Raw genomic sequence first — 19,051 nt, 5'->3', positions numbered from 1 at the left:
CTCAGCCCCTCGGGGGCTGCCAGGGCTCTGGGTTCCACAGGAAGGGCCCAGGGAGCCGGGTCACTGCAGGGGAGGGAGCAAGGGAAGAGGCTGCATTCTGCTGGGAGAGGTTCAGGGAGGAACTACCTGGGAGGAGTGGTGGCCCCAAACACTGCGGAGCCAAAAGGAATGGGATACGTGTCTGAAAAAACGACAACAGTCTGGTCGCTAGTTTAAAAACAATATTGTTGCTGTTGGTTGGTTTTGCTTGATCCTTCTAAAACCACTCACGTTTTAAAAGGTGAAGGGGCTAGGGAGACTTGGCCCCCCTCACTCTGATCCTTTATGGGCACCAGGGGGGCCTCAGGCCCACGCCAGCTGCTGCTCTCTTTGCCTGGGCTCCAGTCACCCAAGCAAGGGCAGGGCGGGGAGAGCACTGGCTCTGCTTCCCGACAGCAATTCCTTCTTCCCATAAAACCAGAACACACGTAATGGGAAGTCCAAAGACTAAAGTGCAGAGAATTCCGTGGAGTGGACGGCCCGGTACTGGGGCCCTCCAAGAAGGAATGGGGGGGTGGGGTCAGTCCAGGGTTACAACTGTGGGACAAACACGGACTGTTATGAAGTAAGCCTGCAGGGCATAGCCCCCTTTCCCTTTGCACCTGCTGACACTTCTATCTGGGACTGTCCACTGTCAGCAGCATCCCAAGGAAAGTCCCAGTTTCGAAGATACGGCCCATGAGGGGAGAAAAGTTGTATGACCATCCCTGGTTGGTAATGACTAGTGACCGCGAAGGGACAGGAAGGTGACAAAAGGGGAAACAGTGCATTATATAAAATCTGCGAATCCCAGGTTTCGAGAGCAGGGATACATGAACAACCTTAAAGGCAGAGTCTCTCCTGGGAAGGTTTGGTGAAATGGTCAGGATCCTACCAGTGAGGCCTGCTGGGGACAGGAGCTCCTCTGGGGGTGAGAAGCGCCGCAGAGTGGGGAGGGGCTGCTGTGGCAGAAAGCCCTCGGCCGGCATTAGGGTGTGTAGGCCGGGGGCGGCTGGAATTGGTTGATAACCTCATACTCTGCTGGGTAGGGCTCGTTCTCCTCCATCTCGGAGAGCAGCTCTAGGGCCTGCTCCTCCTCCTCTGTGGGGTAGTGGCGCAGGAGGTTGGCTGCTGTGGCCAGGATCGAGGCTCCACCGGCTCCTGCCACCAGGTAGAAACTAACAGCAAAGGTGACATAGACCTGGGAGCCATGGTACTTCTTATGTTGCTGCTGCTGGGCCAGGATGAGTTCAGAAGCCCAGTAGGAAAAGCCGATGACGGTGGCACACTGCAGGACTGGGGGACAGAGCGACAGCATGGGAATTAGTAGGCACCCTGCAGCCAGGATGCTCAAAGAACCAACTGCAGCCTCTCCGCCCAAACCTCATTCTCAGAGAACCTGCCCGGCTCCAGACACTGCCATGGGGAGCTCTCTTGGCCAGGAAAATTCTCGGGCTGGGGCTGGGCCCAGATGCCCGACCCCTTCTTGGCCAGTCAGTCCCTGCGTCTCAAGAATTTGGAATTGGGATATCAGGCTGCTATAAGTCACTGTGTGTTTGAAAGGGATAGACCAGCTCATGCAGTTTGGGGGTGGAATAGGCACCACCACAAGTCAAATCAACACAGCAGCCCAGTCATGAGGGAGGACAGAGGCTGCACCTAATAGAGAAAGGTGGCATGCAGGGAAGCAGGAAGAGGAGAATGCGATGAGACCAGGTACTCCAGGGGAGATACAGTGAGACACCCCGGTCTCCTTCCCTGCTTGTGCCAGGCCCCATGAACCCCAGCTGAGCTTCGACTCCAGTTCTTAGAGAGCACAGAGATTTCTTGTGGAATACGAACAATATTCCCTCTCCACAGCTGGGCCGAGTGGCTTTGTGGCCCTGGCAGGCATAAATGCGAACGAAAGAAACAAGCTGCTATTACAACTCCATGCTTTGTGAAAGGCTAAAGCTGAAATAAGAATCTGGAATGGTGTCTGCTCACAGAAGCCCCTAGGACCCCAACTGCAACTCCAGACGGGGTGCCTCCGCCCTGTGGCAGTTCCTTCCCCACCGTGAGCAGGCCCAAGCTTACCTGTAAGGATGTGGGCGAAGGCATAGCGACGGGTGATCTTCAGAGCTGGATGCTTGGGCCCAAAGACATCTAGGAGGAACGCAGAGAGACTACACAGGATGCCCAGGAAGCAGAAGGCGGCAATGACCCGCAGGAGCAGTACTGTCTGGGGATTCATGCAGAAGTCTGTAGGGGAAGAACCAGATCTTCAGGGCCCCAAGCAACACCCTGGTGCAGAAAGCCTCCCGCTGGGAGGCGTTTGTCCCCCTCTACCACAGTCCTGGGGAACCAGGGGAGTACTGGACCGAGCAGTCCTGGCTCCTGCTCCAGCTGGCCTCCACAGGAGATGGAACAGCAGACAGGAACCCTGGTCACTGCTCCCATGAGCCTCAGGTCCTTCTTCCCTTTCCAACAAAATCAGCCTGAGTGAAGGGCTCCACTTCCTCGTGCTTGCCACCCTCTGCTAACCATTTGTAAAGACCTTGACGATTAGCCTGACATGGTAACCCACTCTGCTAAAAGCGTGCTTTGGGCTGGCAGGAAAAGCCCACTGACTTCTGAGCTGGGACGGCCAAAGAGGCTAAGGCCAGAGGCCGATTAATGTTGGTTGTCTATCTAGCCACTCATTCATTCCCTTGTTCAAAAAGAAGTTGAAGCAGTTTAGAAAAACAGAGAATTAAAAGAGTGCTAAATAAACCAGGAAAGATGGCAGACTAGTATGTCACATTTATTTTTGCTCCCTCCTTGCACGCTACTAAAACAAAAGAAAAAAAATGTAAGGCATAAACCCACACAAAGAGGAGAGGGGCAAAACAAAATTCTGGAAATTAAAGGGAGTTAGAACTACCCAGAATGGACTTAACGCACCAGGTAGGCCCAGGTAGCCCACTAGATAAGCTTTTCCCAGATGGGGGAAAAGCTAAGAAGCAATTCGTTTACGCCACAAAAGCCTAACAGACTCAGAAATTGACAGCCCCCGACACCTTCTAAAATGAGGGCAAAGCCATGGAGGGGTGCATGCTCTACCCAAACGAGGGAGTGAACCAAGAAAAAGGAAGATGCTGAAACAAGAGCCCCAACACTCAGAGTCCCCAGGGTCATGGAGAAGGGAGGTCCCAGGATGACAACCATCACCAGACACAAACAGCAAACTTCTAGGGCTTTAGAAACTTCTTTAAAAAAAAAAAAAAAATCATCTAGACAACACTGTTCCATTGTATATCTATGCAAACTACTAGAGCTCCCAGAATCACATAGAATAAAGGCCCATCCAAGAAGAAACCATTTTAGGCTTTGGTAGAAAGAAATGGGCCTTCACTAACTCTCCCCCTTCTATTCTAACCATGGGCAAATTCTTCTTTCATTTAGGCCATGGGTCACCAACTGATTTAGGGCAATTTGGAAAGGGCCGGCAGGACTTAGACTATAGGCTTCTTTCCTGAGTCTTGATCTGACGCTGAGGCTGACAGGCTGTGGGATGATGGTCATCAATCTAGTTCACATGAAAATCGCAAGGGTGCTGGCTGAGAGCATGTTCCCAGGCCCCAGAGATTCTGAGCTCTCAGCCTGAAGCAGGGCCTAGGGATCTGGATTTTAGCAAGCAGCCCAGGTAATTCCCAGGCAGGTGGGCCAGGCCTTACATTCCAAGAAACACTGACCCCAGACCTATGACGGAAAGTGGACTGCTGAAGAATAGTCCAGGAACCTGGAGAGATGACCTGAACCCCACAAGGCAGGCTCAAACCAACAGACACTGGCATCACTGGATCTTGGGCAGAGGGTCTGGCCTCCCACCCTGAAGAACCAGACCAAGAGGCTCTGGGCCTTTGTGACAGCATGCATTCCCTGCCTCAGGCTCAGAATTCACCCGGCAGATGTTGGCTGAGCTCACACAGGACTCCTATGCCTCCATCTGGCTGCAGATCATTCATTAAGCCGCCCCAGAGCTATCTGCCACTCTCTTGTCAGCTGACCATCTGTTTTGGATCCAATCATCCAGCCTGGGAAACCGTCTGCTGCTAAGAGGCTTGCCTATGAGTGAGCTCTGCCAGCAACCAGGACCAGCCTTCGCTTAACCCAGCCCTGCATCACCTAAGACAGCGCTATGGCCTGAAGGAGTCTAGAAACCCACAGGCCTCACTGAAAGAAAAGCTCCTGGAGGCAGGAGGCTGTCTCCTGCCTTTGCTTGAATATTGTTAAAAGCTCTCTGAGACAGTTCTTCTTGGGCTCCACATGGCACATAGCAGGGACGGGACAGGATGGGACAAAAGTGTTCTTCTAGTGCTTCCAAGAATAACCTGAGAGCGGCAGGGTGTAAGGGCTTACATCACACTCGGCGCTGCAGCAGGCTGTGTTCTGATTTCAGCAGCATTACTTAATGTTGCCAGACACTCTGAGTGGTGCTTTAATTGTGGTTCTTAAAAATCAACTAGGGGCACCTGGGTGGCTCGGTTGATTAAGCATCTGACTTCTGCTCAGGTCACGATCTCATGGTTCCTGTGTTTGAGCCCCACATGGGGCTCCACACGGAGAGTATGGAGCCTGCTTGGGGTTCTTTCTCTCTCTCTCTCTCTCTCCCCCCCCCCACTTGCACTTTCTATCAAAATAAATAAATAAATAAATAAATAAACAAACAAACAAACAAACAAACAAACCAAATTTCGGAGTGCCTGGGTGGCTCAGTTGGTTGAACATCTGACTCTTGATCTAGGCTCAGGTCAAGGTCTTGAGGTTTCTGAGTTCAGGCCCCACATCAGGCTCTGTGCGAAAAGCACTGAGCCTGCCTGAGATTCTGTCTCCCTCTCTCTCTGCCCCTCCCCTACTCACACACATGCACGCACATGTGCACGCGTGCTCTCTCTCTCTCAAAAATAAACTTAAAAAAAAATCAACTAAATTTTAACAATTAGTTTTAACTGAAAAAAGTAATGCATCAGTGCTTCAGACACTTTCTTTGGCTGCATAGGGAGTACAGGATGTCCGTTTTATTACCATCCTTAAAAATGTACATTTATTATATATACTCCTATATGTCTTATGTTTCATAATACACTTATTTCAATAATAACGAAGACTTGCACATGATAAAAAGCTTCAGAGAGGATGTCCCTCCCCTCCCAAATGCCCAACTGCCCCACCCAAGAGACAAATATTATTGGTGGTTCTTGTGTACCCCTCCAGGAATAGCCTGTGTGCACAGATGGGTCATATATTATTTTAGTTGGGGCACCTGGCTGGCTTGATCAGTAGAGCATGTTACTCTTGATCTTGGGGTTGTGAATGCAAGCCCCACATTGGGTGTAGAGCCTACTTTAAAAAAAAAAAAAAAAGTGTTACTTTAGGTAAGCCTCACTCCACACTGGGGGATTCATCACACAGCTCAGATGAGGAATCGGAGGCTCCAGGAGGTCAAGGGACTTCCTCCAGGTCACACAGCAGAGTTAAGACTCCAAACCCGCATCAGCCTCCCTTGCATCATGAGGCTTGGAATCACCAAGCACCAGACTTGGCCGTTTCATTCTTTCCTAATGGAAGTAATCAATCAAATCCTAAAGAGCGGTATTTGAACGAAGGGTCAGAAGTTAATACGAATGCTGTCAGAGCCATCCTCAGAGCCAGTGGCTGCTGAGCTCACTAACGGAACAGCTGGAAGCATGAAAGCTCTTCTAGGCAAGAAAGGTTTGGGTCATTGAGCCATGAGAAGTGGGAATTACTGGGCAAAACCTGCTCGGTGTGGTCTGGGCTTCTGCAGCCATCGGTCTGGCTCTTGAAAGCAGTGGGGACGCCAGAAAGGCACCGAATCCTAGACCGACCACAGACTCTGTATTACCTTGAGCAAGTCACTTAACTGCCCTGCTTTCTCATCTAGCAAATGAAAGCAGTAACACCTGCTCCCTCTATGAAGGGGTGTGCTGAAAGAGTCAACTCACACCATGCCAGGAATGGGCCTGTACGGACTGCCACTGGCCCACTCTCTCGGCACTGGGGCTGTTATGGCTGGGCCACAGCTGGGTCATCCCCGGCGTGCCTTTCCTCCTTCCACTGGTACTTCCTCCTCTGCACACGTCAGCCAGTGTGGGCCAGGGAAAGAGCCGACTAAAGCCAGACTGAGAATCTGCCCACAAGAGTGATAATGTGGTACAGAGAAAGAGCTTTTGACCCAAAATTCAAATGAGTTTTGTTTCAACATGACTGCCTGTGAGTAAACCCTCAGGCGTGGTGGGGAAGCGAAATATAAACTTCCCTTGTAGGGGCGCCTGGGTGGCTTAGTCGGTTGGGCGTCCGACTTTGGCTCAGGTCATGATCTCATGGTTTGTGGGTTCGAGCCCTGCGTTGGGCTCTGTGCTGACAGCTCAGAGCCTGGAGCCTGCTTTGGATTTGTGTATCTCCCTCGTTCTCTGCCCCTCCCCGGCTTGCACTCTGTGTGTGTGTCTCTCTCTCAAAAATAAATAAAGAAAGAAGTAAATAAACATTAAAAAGTGTTTTAAAAAATAAAATAAACTTCCCTTGGAGTGATGTTTACAGATACCCCAGGAGTCTGCCTCATATCCCAAGAAGTCTTTCATCAGAGAGTCTCCGAGCACACAGAAAAGCCAGGCAGAGTTATTGCAGACATGCTTAGAACTCAGCTCAGACTCTCCCAGGGTCAGGATCTCAATGTCTGTTTCTCTCCTCCCCTGCCAGACATCAGTATGGCAGGAAGGGCAACGAATATCCACTCCTTTGAGGGTTGCTAAAGGGAAAAAAAAAAAAAATCCCCAAATGTTATGTATGTATTATTATTATTATTTTTTTTAACGTTTATTTATTTTTGAGAGAGAGAGAGACAGAGCATGAACGGGGGAGGGTCAGAGAGAGAGGGAGACACAGAACCGGAAGCAGGCTCCAGGCTCTGAGCCATCAGCCCAGAGCCCGACGCGGGGCTCAAACTCACAGAACGTGAGATCGTGACCTGAGCTGAAGTCAGACGCTTAACCGACTGAGCCACCCAGGCGCCCCAAGTATTATTTTATTTGTGGAGAGAAATGGTATATGGGGCAGGGTCCTAATTTTAAATTCAAACCAGTGGTACAGTCTACTACACTCTAGTAAGTCAGAGAACACATCCTCTTCTCCAGTTGTGCTGTTTATTTTGGTAATTATTGCTGACTGTCCCCTCCAGTCACCAGGGAAGAAGGCAGCTGCTGTGTAATAGGATCCCAAGGAACTGACTTTGCCCAAGGTCACTGGTGAGTCACTGGGCTGGATTTGTTTTGAAGGCCCTGGCTCTTCCTGTCTACCTGCCCATTGCTCTCACCCCCTCCTCCTGCAGGCAGGAGGGTTAAAGTGGCTTCTGGACAGTTCCCTTCTTCTGTCTCATCCTCCATCCCTTCGCCCCTCACTGGAGTCCCAGCGAGTCAGAGGCACTTCCCCATTGCCCCAATCCTTCTCAGAGTTCATCTATCCCACCTGCACAGCTCACTGTGACTTTTTAGCTTCCAGACAGGCTTCTGACACAGGACTCCAACAGGGCCCTCTAGTGCCTGGCTGGGTATTACCACAGATACTAAAGGTTCTAGCTGAGCTGCCCCTGGGGACAGGCCCGGCAGGCATTGAAAGTGCCAGCTGCATTAGTCACCACTCAGCAGGCACACTGGCCCTCCCTGGAAGGGCCTTGATCTTCGTGGCTTGTTGTCAACTGTGATTCATTGACTTCAAATCCCAAACTTCCTCATTCTCCAAAGATGCTTCCTGAAGCTGTGAGCTGCCCTTTGCTGGCCACACTTGATAGCAGGGACTGGGGCTCAGAAGGAACAATTATCTGGGGCTCTGCTGCCTGGGGCCACTAGCAGTCTGAGCATATCTATGGACCTGGGCCCAGGGTGAAGAGCTGTGTGAGAAGCAGGCACCCCCTGGAGAGTGGAAGAATTCAGGACCAAATCTTTTGAGCCAGCCAGCATTTGCCAAAGCCTTCTGGGGCTCTGCAAGTGACAGCAAGAGGGTGAGTGGCTTTGCCTCAGGATCACCAACTTGAGCTGGAATGCTGAGGCCACGAGGGATAAGCAGCACAGCTTTGGCTGGGCTTGTGAGAAAAACTCTACTAGAATGGGGAGATAATAAGCCTTGGACAGCTCCAATAGAAGGAAAAAGAAACCTAGAGTGCGCAAAGTACGGTGCTAAGAGTGGAGGTCCACCACCACCTGAGCCTGAGACCTTTGTGAAGTGAGGTTAGGACGTTAGGACAGTACTTACCAAAGAAAGATATTCGGAAGAAACTAAAGCCAGACATGGAGTGTGCTTAGCACAACGCCTGGCACTCAAGCAGGGGGCTGAGAAACAGGAAGGCACTGCTCCAAAGCCTGCCGGCCCCATCTACTCCCCTTCACCTGCAGAGACCTGGTAGGGTCTGTTCTCCCTCTGGTAGCAACTATAGGCATCAGATCTGTGCCCCACAGCTCTGCTCCCTCCTGAGATACGGAATATCCCAGGCTTTCATGCTAGGACGTGGGTTAGGCCCTAAGGATCAACATAATTGCACAGGAAAGCCCATGCCTAAAGGCCCATGGGGTACCAAAAACCCAACAGGTACAGAGAAAAGGAAGAAGAGAAGCCATCAGGGACCTCCTGATTCCTTGCCTTGTTCTCTGAGAGTTCATGAGGCACCACTGGCACCTTCCTTATTAATGGACGCCCACATGTTCCTAGCTTGCAATGGCCAACAAGGTGGCCACGGAAAAGTAGATGGGGTAAGATCGCTAAATGCATGAATAAATGTAATGTAAAGATTAAGGCAACATGCTTTATAAAAGACCAAATCTGGCTTGAAAACTACTTAGAAAGGGTAAATATATACGTCAACAAAAGAGAACCTGCATCAAGAATTCGTTTTTATTTTTTAAATGCCTTTGACAAGGATGCACACCAACGTGGAACACTCATGAGATCATTCTCTATGACACGCAAGTAAAACAAAGGTGAAGAAACATAGGAGACAGCATCATTTTATACTGGACTCGACAGATGTCAGCAGGCTGAGCTCTGCCCCCAGTTGTGTGACCCTGGAGAGATCACTTCACTTCTCTCAGACACAGCTTACTGGGCCTCTGAAATAAGGACATGGGACCAGAGTGCCTCTCCCTCCATCACACAGATTCTGTGAGCCTCTCCAGGAATGATTTGAAAGGGGGGAAGCACCATGAACTCTCTCCCAGTTTGCAGGGGACAGGTTACACTGGAACAGCAGATGATCAGTGGCAAAGATCTAGATGAAGTAATGGAAAGGCAGCAGCTGTGCTCCAAGGTAGGTAGTGTGCTGAGGGTAAAACCATCCAGGCTCTACTCAAGCTGGATGGCTTTTCTGCCACCAGCTACACGCCAGAGAAAAAGCTGCACGTCACGAGGCCTCCATCATGTGTATAACTTGGGTCTCAGTGAGCCCAACCAGCAAATTTCATCACGGTGAAATGTAGAAGTAAACAAGAAACCCCCATCCTGTTCTCTACAAAACTATCCTAAAACATCGAAAACTCCAGAGAGATTCAAAACTGCAAGAGAACTCTTAGAGAAAGACAACATTAGGCTCTAAGGATAGGGTTTTTCAGACTGGGCCTGCAGAAGTGGCATATAATCCAAAGCACAGGAGAGAATTTGACCTTTTCACTAAATCCCAGTGCCGGAATCCTTAAAGAGGCAAAGTGGAGATAGCTAATGCTTCTGATACATAGGGAAGTAAACATCTGGAATGCATCACAGATGGGGGTGGCCCAGGGAGAAAATATGAAGACCTTCATAAACGGTTCAAAAGACCTTGGAGGTAATGAACTGTGCTGTTACTAAGGGCTTTGGGGGATTCTCTGACCATTTTGGGGGTAGAAGTCAGGCAAGTGCAGTCCTGCTTCCCACCACACAGCCTTTACTTTCATTACTGGGAGACAGGGCTGGGCAGGATAACCTATGAGGTTCCCTGGGACAGCCCCCCCCCCCCCCCACGCCCACACCCACCTCCGGAAATTTTGGTCTCCCCTGTGCCCAAGTAAAGAGAACAGTCCCTTTCTCCTCTCCTGGCCACCGGGCTAGGAAGCATGATGAAGAACAAAGCAATCTTACTTCACTCGAGCCCACCCGCTTGTCAAGGTTCCAAGAGACAAATTCCGATCGTTTTACCGAGGGGGCAATAGAACTGACTTCTGGTTATCGAAAATGCCATAAACTCCCTTTTTCTCTAGCAAAAACCCAGTTATGATAGAACTCTAAAATATCTATTGAAATCTGGCCACACTAAAAGTTCCTCTTCCTCCCTCCATCTGGCTGCCCCCAAAGAAACCTTCCTATATTCCGTAGGTTCCTCATAAAGGGGCAGCTAATTGTGATGCCTAGCACCCTTATCAGTTCTCGATATACAGCGCCCTTCCTTAGGCAGAATCCTAAAATAACAGCAGTCCAGATTAGCACGGCGTGTGAAGTAGGTGCCTGGCTGAATAACATCAGAATTAATGAGGGGCCAGACCCCAAACAGAGCCACCTGGTGGGCATGTACACCAGGCAAGAATGGGGGTGTTTTCTTAAAGCCAAGTGCCTGCCCCTGGCTATCTCTGCTCCAGCCCGCACCGCATTCTGTTCTCCACCAAGGAGGTCCCTATCGCTCAGAAAGAAGAGGGCCGGCGCGCAGCGCCCTCACCTTTCAGCAGGTCCGGGTGCACGTAGCCCAGCACGTCGGAGACCCCCAGCTCCTGACGAGAACAGGTGCCACCGTGGATGTGCAGCCAGGCAGGCTCCGCGAGGGCAGTGCACAGCGCCGTGATGGACAGGGCACCCGGCAGAGCCGAGGCCAGACTACGCTCCGGCTGCTTGGGCAGAGCGCTGCCTCCAGGGCTCCTCCGCCGGCGCCCGCCGGGCAGCCCTGCGCCTCCGGGGGCGTACATGCCCGGGGCCGCCCGCCGTCGCTCCGCGGTCGCTGCTGTTCGCCGCGGACCTCCGCAGGGCGCGCTGAGCCTGCCTGTCCCGGGGAGGAGAGCAAGGCACTGGGTTCACAGAAGGGGGGGCTGGCGCAGCGCTGTCAGGGCCCACACTCGAGAATAGGGGGTGGGACCTGGGGCCAAGCATAGACAGGAGGGCTGCAGGGAGTCGGGGGGCGGGGACAGGGTCTCTGGAATTGGGCTGCGGAGGTGAGGAATAGGGACCCGGAGAGGGATGAGGGCCGGCCAGGTCTGGGCAGGCCAGAGTAGAGGCGCTAGTATCTGCTACTGATGAGAGAAAGATCCGGGGTCTCGGCCAGAGAGTGCCGAGTGGTAGAGGACCGGGCTGGGCCGCGGGGATCGGGGACCCGGGATCTGGAAACAGTCCTCTCGGGGTGCGACCTGTGGCCAGAAAGGAGCCTCCCCTACACCGACTCCTGTTCCTCACCGGTCAGCAGGCCTCAGGGCCGGTATGGCGCCGCTCAGTTCTGTCAGGGGCTCCGCAGCTGCCGGGGGCCGAGCGATCTCAGGCCCCAAACCCGCAACGCCCGGACCGACCCGGGCCCGATCCACTTCCGGCTTCCTCCACCTCTGCCTCCGCCTCCTCCGGCTCCCCGCCCCGTCCCCCGCGCGCGTCACAGCCCGGGCGCGCCGCCGGCTCCCTGCGCAGGGCCTCACGGGACTGGTAGTTCGAGACTGTCCCGCGGTGCTTTCCTCCTGGGGTGGGGGGGAAATTGACTACAACTCCCAGAGGGCAGCACGGCCGCAGCAGCGGGCACTTCAGTTCCCAGGAAGACCCGGGCCTTCGGGCGGAAGTGGCGGGACCCGAAGGCCTTGGAAGGCCGGAGTGGGCGTCGCGGGGGTTTGCACCAACTGACTCGTAATCGGCGCTCCTGCATCTGCCCACCTCCTCGGCACCCTGCTCCGGGTCGTCATGAAGGACTCGCTGGTGCTGCTGGCCCGCGTCCCGGCACACCCGGACTCCCGCTGCTGGTTCTTGGCCTGGAACCCCGCGGGAACCTTGCTGGCGTCGTGCGGTGGTGACCGTAGAGTCCGCATCTGGGGAACAGAAGGTCTGTCCCGGCCTCGCTGCGCGACCCTTGCTGCCGTGGCTTCCGCGTGCGCGTAGTGTGGGTGCCGGGCTTAGGGAGTGCGCAGCCTTGGGGGCAAGCCGACCCTGAATGGGGTTACAGGCTAAAGGGGAGGAGGGAGAGGCCGCCTTCAAGTTGGCCACTCTGGGAAAGACTTTTTGGGCAAAGGAGTCGGCAAGTATTGGAAGAAAAACGTCAGTAGGCTGGAACTGTCGAGGGGATTGTGATAATTGCTGAGGCCAGAAAGGGAGAAGAGAAGGGTGGTAGGAATGTATCGTGCAGAGTAATTTGCGACACAGGGGTGAAGTTTAAATTTTATTCTGAGAGCATTTGGGAGCCATTGACAGTTTTAAATCAGGAAGGTGACTCCCCAGATTTGTTTTATAAGGATGCCTCCAAAGGAAGTAGAGGAAGTTACAGCTTTCTGAAAGCATGTTGTTAAATATGCCTGTTGAGCCCAGCATGGCTCCCGCACTAGCCCCTATTATCTAACGGCATTGATAGTGCTTCTGCACGTTCTAGTGCACCCAGCTCCAGAGACTGGCCTGTCCTCTGCTTTTAGGTGACAGCTGGATCTGCAAATCTGTCCTTTCCGAAGGCCACCAGCGCACTGTGCGGAAGGTGGCCTGGTCTCCCTGTGGCAATTACCTAGCCTCTGCCAGTTTCGATGCTACCACGTGCATTTGGAAAAAGAACCAGGATGACTTTGAGGTAACCAGGCTGGATGGGAGCAGGATTGTTGCCTTTTTGCTCCCTAGGGCTGTTTCGGGAACCTGAGCCAACCTGGACTAGCTGGGCTATACCCATGTGAAGAACCCCAGGGGTCTCAGCTGTTTGATTCTTGTCTCTCTTCCCTTTATCACAGTGTGTAACGACTCTGGAGGGCCATGAAAATGAGGTCAAGTCAGTGGCCTGGGCTCCTTCTGGCAATCTCCTTGCCACCTGCAGCCGAGATAAGAGTGTGTGGGTCTGGGAAGGTGAGTCTAGGTCCTTCCAGACGCAGTTGCAAGCCAGTAAACAGACTCTATATCCCTGACAGGGTCAGATGGTGGGCTCCTTTTTTTTTCCCCCTCCCACAGTTGATGAAGAAGATGAGTATGAATGTGTCAGTGTCCTCAACTCTCATACACAGGATGTCAAGCATGTGGTTTGGCACCCAAGCCAAGAGGTAAGTGTGAGATGAGCTATCTTGTTGGGAAGAAATTTTGGTGTGGAGTGTTATGCCCAGCCTTCCTTTCCTCTTCAGCCTCAACCTGGCTTTTATGGGGGATCTCTATCTGTGGCTAAAAGTATTTTTAATCCCTTTATAGAGACAGATCCCTGGGACTGTCCTAGCTGGGAGAGATCTTTGAAATAGGCACTTCCTGAGCCACAGAGACAAGTGCTGTGTTCCCTCTCTACCCCACACCCCCAGCTGTTAGCCTCTGCCAGCTATGATGACACAGTGAAGCTCTACCGGGAGGAAGAGGATGATTGGGTATGCTATGCCACCCTTGAAGGCCATGAATCCACGGTGTGGAGCTTAGCCTTTGACCCCAGTGGCCAGCGCCTGGCGTCTTGCAGTGATGACCGTACTGTGCGTATCTGGCGCCAGTATCTACCAAACAATGAGCAAGGTGAGGGGCCAGAGAGCTAAAGGAGACTCCTCTTTTGTGCGGTTTATAGTCTACTAAGGGTCTGAGACATACAGATGAGTCACAGCAAATTGGGGTAGAAAGGGCATGTGCCACGAGAGGGCTCCCAAGTGAGTACGGGCAGAATCAGGGAAGACTGTGGAAGAGGAGCCATTTCATCCGAATTTGAAAGTGTATAGGATTTTAACACGAGGAATTTAGCATGAGAATTCTGGGTGAATACAGAACAACATGAGCAAAGGCATCGAAGTCGTAAAAGCCTAGATTTATGTCAGGAACCCTGATTCCTTTAATTGGAGGATAGGGTGTAAAGGATTCTGGGAGAAATAAGGCGGGTTGGGTGGCTGGTTGGTGGCCTTAAAAGACAGGCCAACTAGTCAGACATAGTCCGTAGCAAAAAGTTTTTAAAAAACAGGACATTTCCTTCTCAGCATTCTGGAAAAACCCATCTGGCCACGGTATGTAAGGCAGATCAGTAAGGATGGGGACAGAGGAATGAAAATGAGGTCTCAGATTGAAGGTGGGGGTAAGGGAGGGCAGACTAGGATCTCCTCCCCTGAGATGCCCGGGACACAGACATGTCTTAGGCTCAAGAGAAGTCTGTTGTGCAGGGGTGGCATGCAGCGGCTCTGACCCCAGCTGGAAATGTATCTGCACTTTGTCAGGCTTCCACTCCAGGACCATTTACGACGTTGCTTGGTAAGACCTCCATCCCCACGTCCGCCCATTTGGAGAGATTTTAGAGAAGTCAAGACCCCGTGCGTCTCTCTACCACCTTTGAGAGTACATGGAAACGGAGAGCAGCCACTTTCATTTATTCAAATCGGGCAGACTGTCTAGCTCAGAGCTGGCTGGCCTGAGGTTCACAGGAGCGGGGAACAGACTTACAGACCCAGGCCTGTACCTATGTTAACATCTAGGCTGTGAGGGCAGCACCAGCCTTGTGGTAGGGGTGGGTATGGGGGGTGGTCACGGCATCATACCATCCAGAAATATTTATTCTTGAAATTGGGACTCATGGCTGGGGTTTTTATGGTTGGTTAACACTGACTCTACCCTTATGGAGTCTAGAAAAGCCATACCATTCATCTAGGAGAGTTCGTCAGAGGGCAGTTCTGGCCATAACTATCTGTCTGTAGGAAAAAATCCTAAGCAATGAAAATAGTTGATGTGCATCTAAGCTTTATTTATATTAGCAAACATTTGGGAATAACGAACGTGACCTTAAATAAAGTATGGTGAAGTTCAGTGGCCTAGTACTGTTCAAAAAAAATGGTTAAGAATAGCTCACGACAAGGGAAACTGCTTAGGCTAAGTGAAGAAAATGCAGCTCAGAATCGTGGAGTTTTGGGGTTGACCGGGGAAACCCAACCTAGATGGCAGCACTTGAATTCAGGGGGGACAGATTTGTGGCTGTGGTTAGTTAGGGAAGCTTTTCAATAATAGGCGTTTAGCTGAGGCCTGCAGTTTGGGAAGAGCTGGCCAAGGACTGTAGAACCAATCTCTTGTGCCTAATTTGCCAGGGTGGGGATGGAGGAGCCACTTGCATACTCACTGATGCACATATTCCTCCCAGGTGTCAGCTGACAGGGGCCCTGGCCACAGCTTGTGGGGATGATGCCATCCGTGTGTTTGAGGAGGATCCCAGCTCAGATCCACAGCAGCCCACCTTCTCCCTGACAGCCCACTTGCCTCAGGCCCACTCCCAGGATGTCAATTGTGTGGCCTGGAACCCTAAGGAGCAGGGGCTCCTGGCCTCCTGCAGTGACGACGGGGAGGTGGCCTTCTGGAAGTATCAGCGACCAGAAGGCATCTGAGCTACCTTGACCTTGGAGAGCTACCTTGACCTTGGACAGAATCATGGCTTCCCAGAAAATGCCATAAGACTTTCCCAGCCCCCAGAGGACCTAGAAAAGCATCCTTGACCTTCGCTTAACTTGGCTCTCTTCCATTCACACTTGGGTAGAAGTACAGAGTCACAGAACTGCTCACTCTCCCCATCCTTTGACATGGGACCCTTGGTAAAGAGCTACAGAACATCCGGTGCATTGTGGTCATGCCACAGATCTTGCTTGCTTGAGGGCAGTGTTAAGTTTTGGGGGATGAATATAGTATTTATAATCATCTTATCTCTATGTAGAAAGGATGCCTCTTAGGCCTTTCAGAAATTGGAAGCTTTGTAGAAATAGGTCATCTGAGTCCCAAGTCCAATTTTATAAGGACATTCACAATTTAAAAGAATTCCATGGTGAGTCCTTTTCTGAAATTGGTCCTGCCTTCCTGATTTCTGGGTAATCCTTACAGATAAGACGTTCAAATCAAGGTTGAAGGAAACTTTTTAACGTAGGCTGGTTTAGAGTAAGATACACTTCTGCTTTCCCTTAGAAACCCTCGTGTATCTTCTGTGCCATATGCTGTGGTGGCAACTGAAAATGCTGAAAAATAAATGAAGACATGAACACTAAAAGTTATTATTGGCTAGGCTGTACATTCTCAGTGGGGCTAAAAATTAGTTTCTGAAAATTTTAGCAAAAAAAATCTAAGAGACCGTTTGTGACCCTCTAAAGGGCCACCAGTTATTAAATTTTCATGGTGGGGGCAAGTAGGAAAAAGCTGGCTAATAAGGCTCATTAGAGGCATAATGAAAAAAGGTAGAGAATCACTCCATAGGCAATCAGTTCTTCAGTGTCACCCAAGTTGTCTTCTGCAAGTCACTTCCAAATGGGTTTTGACTTGCGGACCATCCTCAGAGCTACAGCCTTCGCCTGATTTTTTACACCATGAAAATTATGACCTTAGACTTTGAAAACACACCTGAGGCAACACCTAGCACAACAGCTCTCAGAGTGTGGTCCCAAGAGCCTTTCAGGAGATCTGAGAGGTCAGCTGTTGGCACCTTGGCAGGAATCAAGGCAGTGGCAGCCAATACCAGTGGTCATGGTCTTCAGTCGCCTTGCTCTCCTGGTAAAAAAAAATACTGACTGGTAACCTCACTTAGAAATATCCTGGATAGAACCAATAAAAAGTTTGTTAAATCTTGACCCCTAAGAATGAGCTAATATTCTGACAGTGGAAAGCATGATAAAGCCATTCTGTACACTGAAGTAAGGTGGTCTCGACAAAAAGTTGTACAGTTGAGTTACAAGCTGAATTAGATCTTCATGGCATACCATTTTTACTTCAACTAGCAAACTGTTATTTAGAATTGGCTATTTGGCAGACATTTGCTGGGAAACAGATGGAATGAGACTTTCACTTCAAGGGAAACTGACAGTGTTGCCAGTGAAAAAATAGAGCTCTCAAGCAAAAATTAGACTTTTATTGCCACCATGAACTTGACATCTTCCCAACACTTAAGACTTTTCTGATGAGATTGGTGGTACTAACAGATGTGATTTGTATGATGAAACGGGTCATTTGGAAGATTTGCCTAAATCCATGAACCAACATTTTTCAAATGAGTAAGGCGCGATGTCATGAAATCATTCGTGGGTAAGAGATTCATTCGAAGCGGGTTTTGACAATAGAGGACAAAAAGTTTATTACCGATGAGGTTTCAGATTCCACATTGCCTTTAAAAAACTATCACTTGCAGGGGCGCCTGGGTGGCTCAGTTGGTTAAGCATCCGACTTCGGCTCAGGTCATGATCTCATGGTCCGTGAGTTCGAGCCCCGTGTCGGGCTCTGTGCTGACAGCTCAGAGCCTGGAGCCTGTTTCAGATTCTGTGTCTCCCTCTCTCTGACCCTCCCCTGTTCATGCTCTGTCTCCCTCTGTCTCAAAAATAAATAAAGGTTAAAAAAAAAAACTATCACTTGCAGAGTCTCGCTGTAGTATCTAGTAGCCGATCGCCTGAAAGGCTTGAAAAGCCCCTCCCTTTTCTGACTTTATGTCTGTATAAAATCAGCTTTACGTCATTTCGCTTCAACTCAAAACAATATACAAAATTGTAGAAACAGCTATGAGAATGTCTTCCATTAAAGATCTGTAGGGGCGCCTCGGTGGCTGTCAGTTAAGCATCTGTCCAACTCTTGATTTTGGTTCAGGTCATGATTTCACAGTTCGTGGGATTGAGCACCCCCCACCCCCCACACACATTGCGCTCTGCACAGACACAGAGCCAGCTTGAGATTCCCTCTCTTCCTCTCTGTCCCTCTCCCACTTGCATTCTCTCAAAATAAAAAAAAATAAAAATAATTGTAGAAGTGTAAAATGCAGTCTTCTCCCTGGATTTGTTTTGGAAGGTATTTTTCATAAAAAATTATTTTTAAATGCATTAAGTTTTGTTTTAATCTTTAGTAAAGGTCAACAGATGATAAAATTTCTTTGGGGTTCTTAATTTTTTGTAGTGTGAAAGGGGTCCTAAAGTCCTATTATTTGAAAACTACTGGTTTAGAGAAACTGAAAATTATCTCTAATTTTATGCACATTTATTCCTAAAGAACGGAAGGCAAGAATTTGAAGAGGAAAATTTGTAAATCTAAGATCACAAAATTGCTTTACCAAGACTGGGCCCTACCGAGCTGGTGCATTTTAATCCCCTTTTTCTGCTACTGCCTCCTTAAGGGAGGGAAAACTGCAGATTGTGAGAGACTAACATTCAGCGTTAGTTCCCACAGTAGTGCTGATATCTGGGTAACAACTGAGGTAGTAGACAAGGGCATAAATCTGACCAAAGAGAAGCTATCTCACATTGATCCCTCCCTCACACTGACTAAAATGGCTGTGGGTGACAGCCCACCTAAGCAGTAGCCTTATCCTCTAGAGGTATTCATTATAAGCAAGTTCAATGGCTAAAAAAAAAAAAAACATCTTTTTGGCCCAGGGCCTTAGGTAGACAAAAGAAACATTTCTTTGGAAACACTGCAAAGACAAGTGGTTTCTCCAAGTTATTTTATTAGAATGTTTGACAAAAGGAACTACACAGAACATGGCTAAAAATGCTGTACACAGTTTATGCTTGACAGTTACGGGACACCTGCAGACACTGGATCCCAAGTCTAGATGGCAAGGTAACAAGAGGGCAAAGTAGCGGAGGGGGGCCATGACAGTACCTGCACTGACTGGCCAGACCTCACACGAACAGATCCGGTCCCCACAGGACTGTACATCTTCCTGATTCAGGTGCAACTCTTCTCTCCTCTTTGCAAGAGTTAAGTGCCTCTGGACTCAGTCTGAATCACTGTCTGTCTCCGCTTCTTTCACATCCACGCTGAATTTGTATTCCTGGTCACATCCCATGTAAGCGTCACTCATGAAATACAGAGTGTAGTTGTGGGCGCCAGTGGCTGGGGCCACAAAGTCAAGCTTCACCTACAGAGA

General features: G+C 50.3%; 3 protein-coding genes across 4 annotated transcripts in view; 1 reads left to right on the top strand and 2 right to left on the bottom strand.

The window, feature by feature from the left end:
• Nucleotides 1-206: 206 nt before the first annotated feature.
• On the bottom strand, nucleotides 207-11,611 carry TMEM127 (transmembrane protein 127). Of its 2 annotated transcripts, XM_025927133.2 has the most exons (4): nucleotides 11,455-11,611; nucleotides 10,730-11,047; nucleotides 2,095-2,259; nucleotides 207-1,314 (listed from the first exon to the last, which is right to left on the bottom strand). In XM_025927133.2, the coding sequence occupies exons 2-4, from the start codon at nucleotides 10,971-10,973 to the stop codon at nucleotides 1,007-1,009; spliced, it is 717 nt and encodes a 238-aa protein (XP_025782918.1). In that variant the 5' UTR covers nucleotides 10,974-11,047; nucleotides 11,455-11,611; the 3' UTR covers nucleotides 207-1,006. The 2 variants fall into 2 exon arrangements, with proteins under 2 accessions (XP_025782918.1, XP_086556613.1); XM_086700487.1 differs by lacking the exon at nucleotides 10,730-11,047 and having other exon boundaries at nucleotides 11,455-11,604.
• A 185-nt stretch (nucleotides 11,612-11,796) lies between these two features.
• Nucleotides 11,797-16,772, top strand: CIAO1 (cytosolic iron-sulfur assembly component 1). The gene is made up of 7 exons (XM_025927301.2): nucleotides 11,797-12,079; nucleotides 12,660-12,808; nucleotides 12,963-13,074; nucleotides 13,177-13,265; nucleotides 13,512-13,713; nucleotides 14,343-14,430; nucleotides 15,308-16,772. Exons 1-7 carry the CDS (start codon nucleotides 11,941-11,943, stop codon nucleotides 15,546-15,548), a joined length of 1,020 nt encoding a protein of 339 aa, XP_025783086.1. The 5' UTR covers nucleotides 11,797-11,940; the 3' UTR covers nucleotides 15,549-16,772.
• A 1,833-nt stretch (nucleotides 16,773-18,605) lies between these two features.
• Nucleotides 18,606-19,051, bottom strand: part of SNRNP200 (small nuclear ribonucleoprotein U5 subunit 200) — a 29,090-nt gene continuing 28,644 nt past the window's right edge. Inside the window, exon 45 of the mRNA XM_025927314.2 lies at nucleotides 18,606-19,042. Within this exon, the coding sequence (XP_025783099.1) occupies nucleotides 18,899-19,042 (144 nt within the window). The 3' untranslated portion in view covers nucleotides 18,606-18,898. The remainder of the gene's footprint in view (nucleotides 19,043-19,051) is intronic.

Source organism: Puma concolor, chromosome A3 (assembly GCF_028749965.1).
Source record: "Puma concolor isolate L17-30 chromosome A3, mPumCon1.1.hap2, whole genome shotgun sequence".
Taxonomy (NCBI): Eukaryota; Metazoa; Chordata; class Mammalia; order Carnivora; family Felidae; genus Puma; species Puma concolor.
The sequence above is the reverse complement of the archived record's forward strand: the minus strand, read 5'-3'. Positions and strand labels throughout refer to the sequence as shown.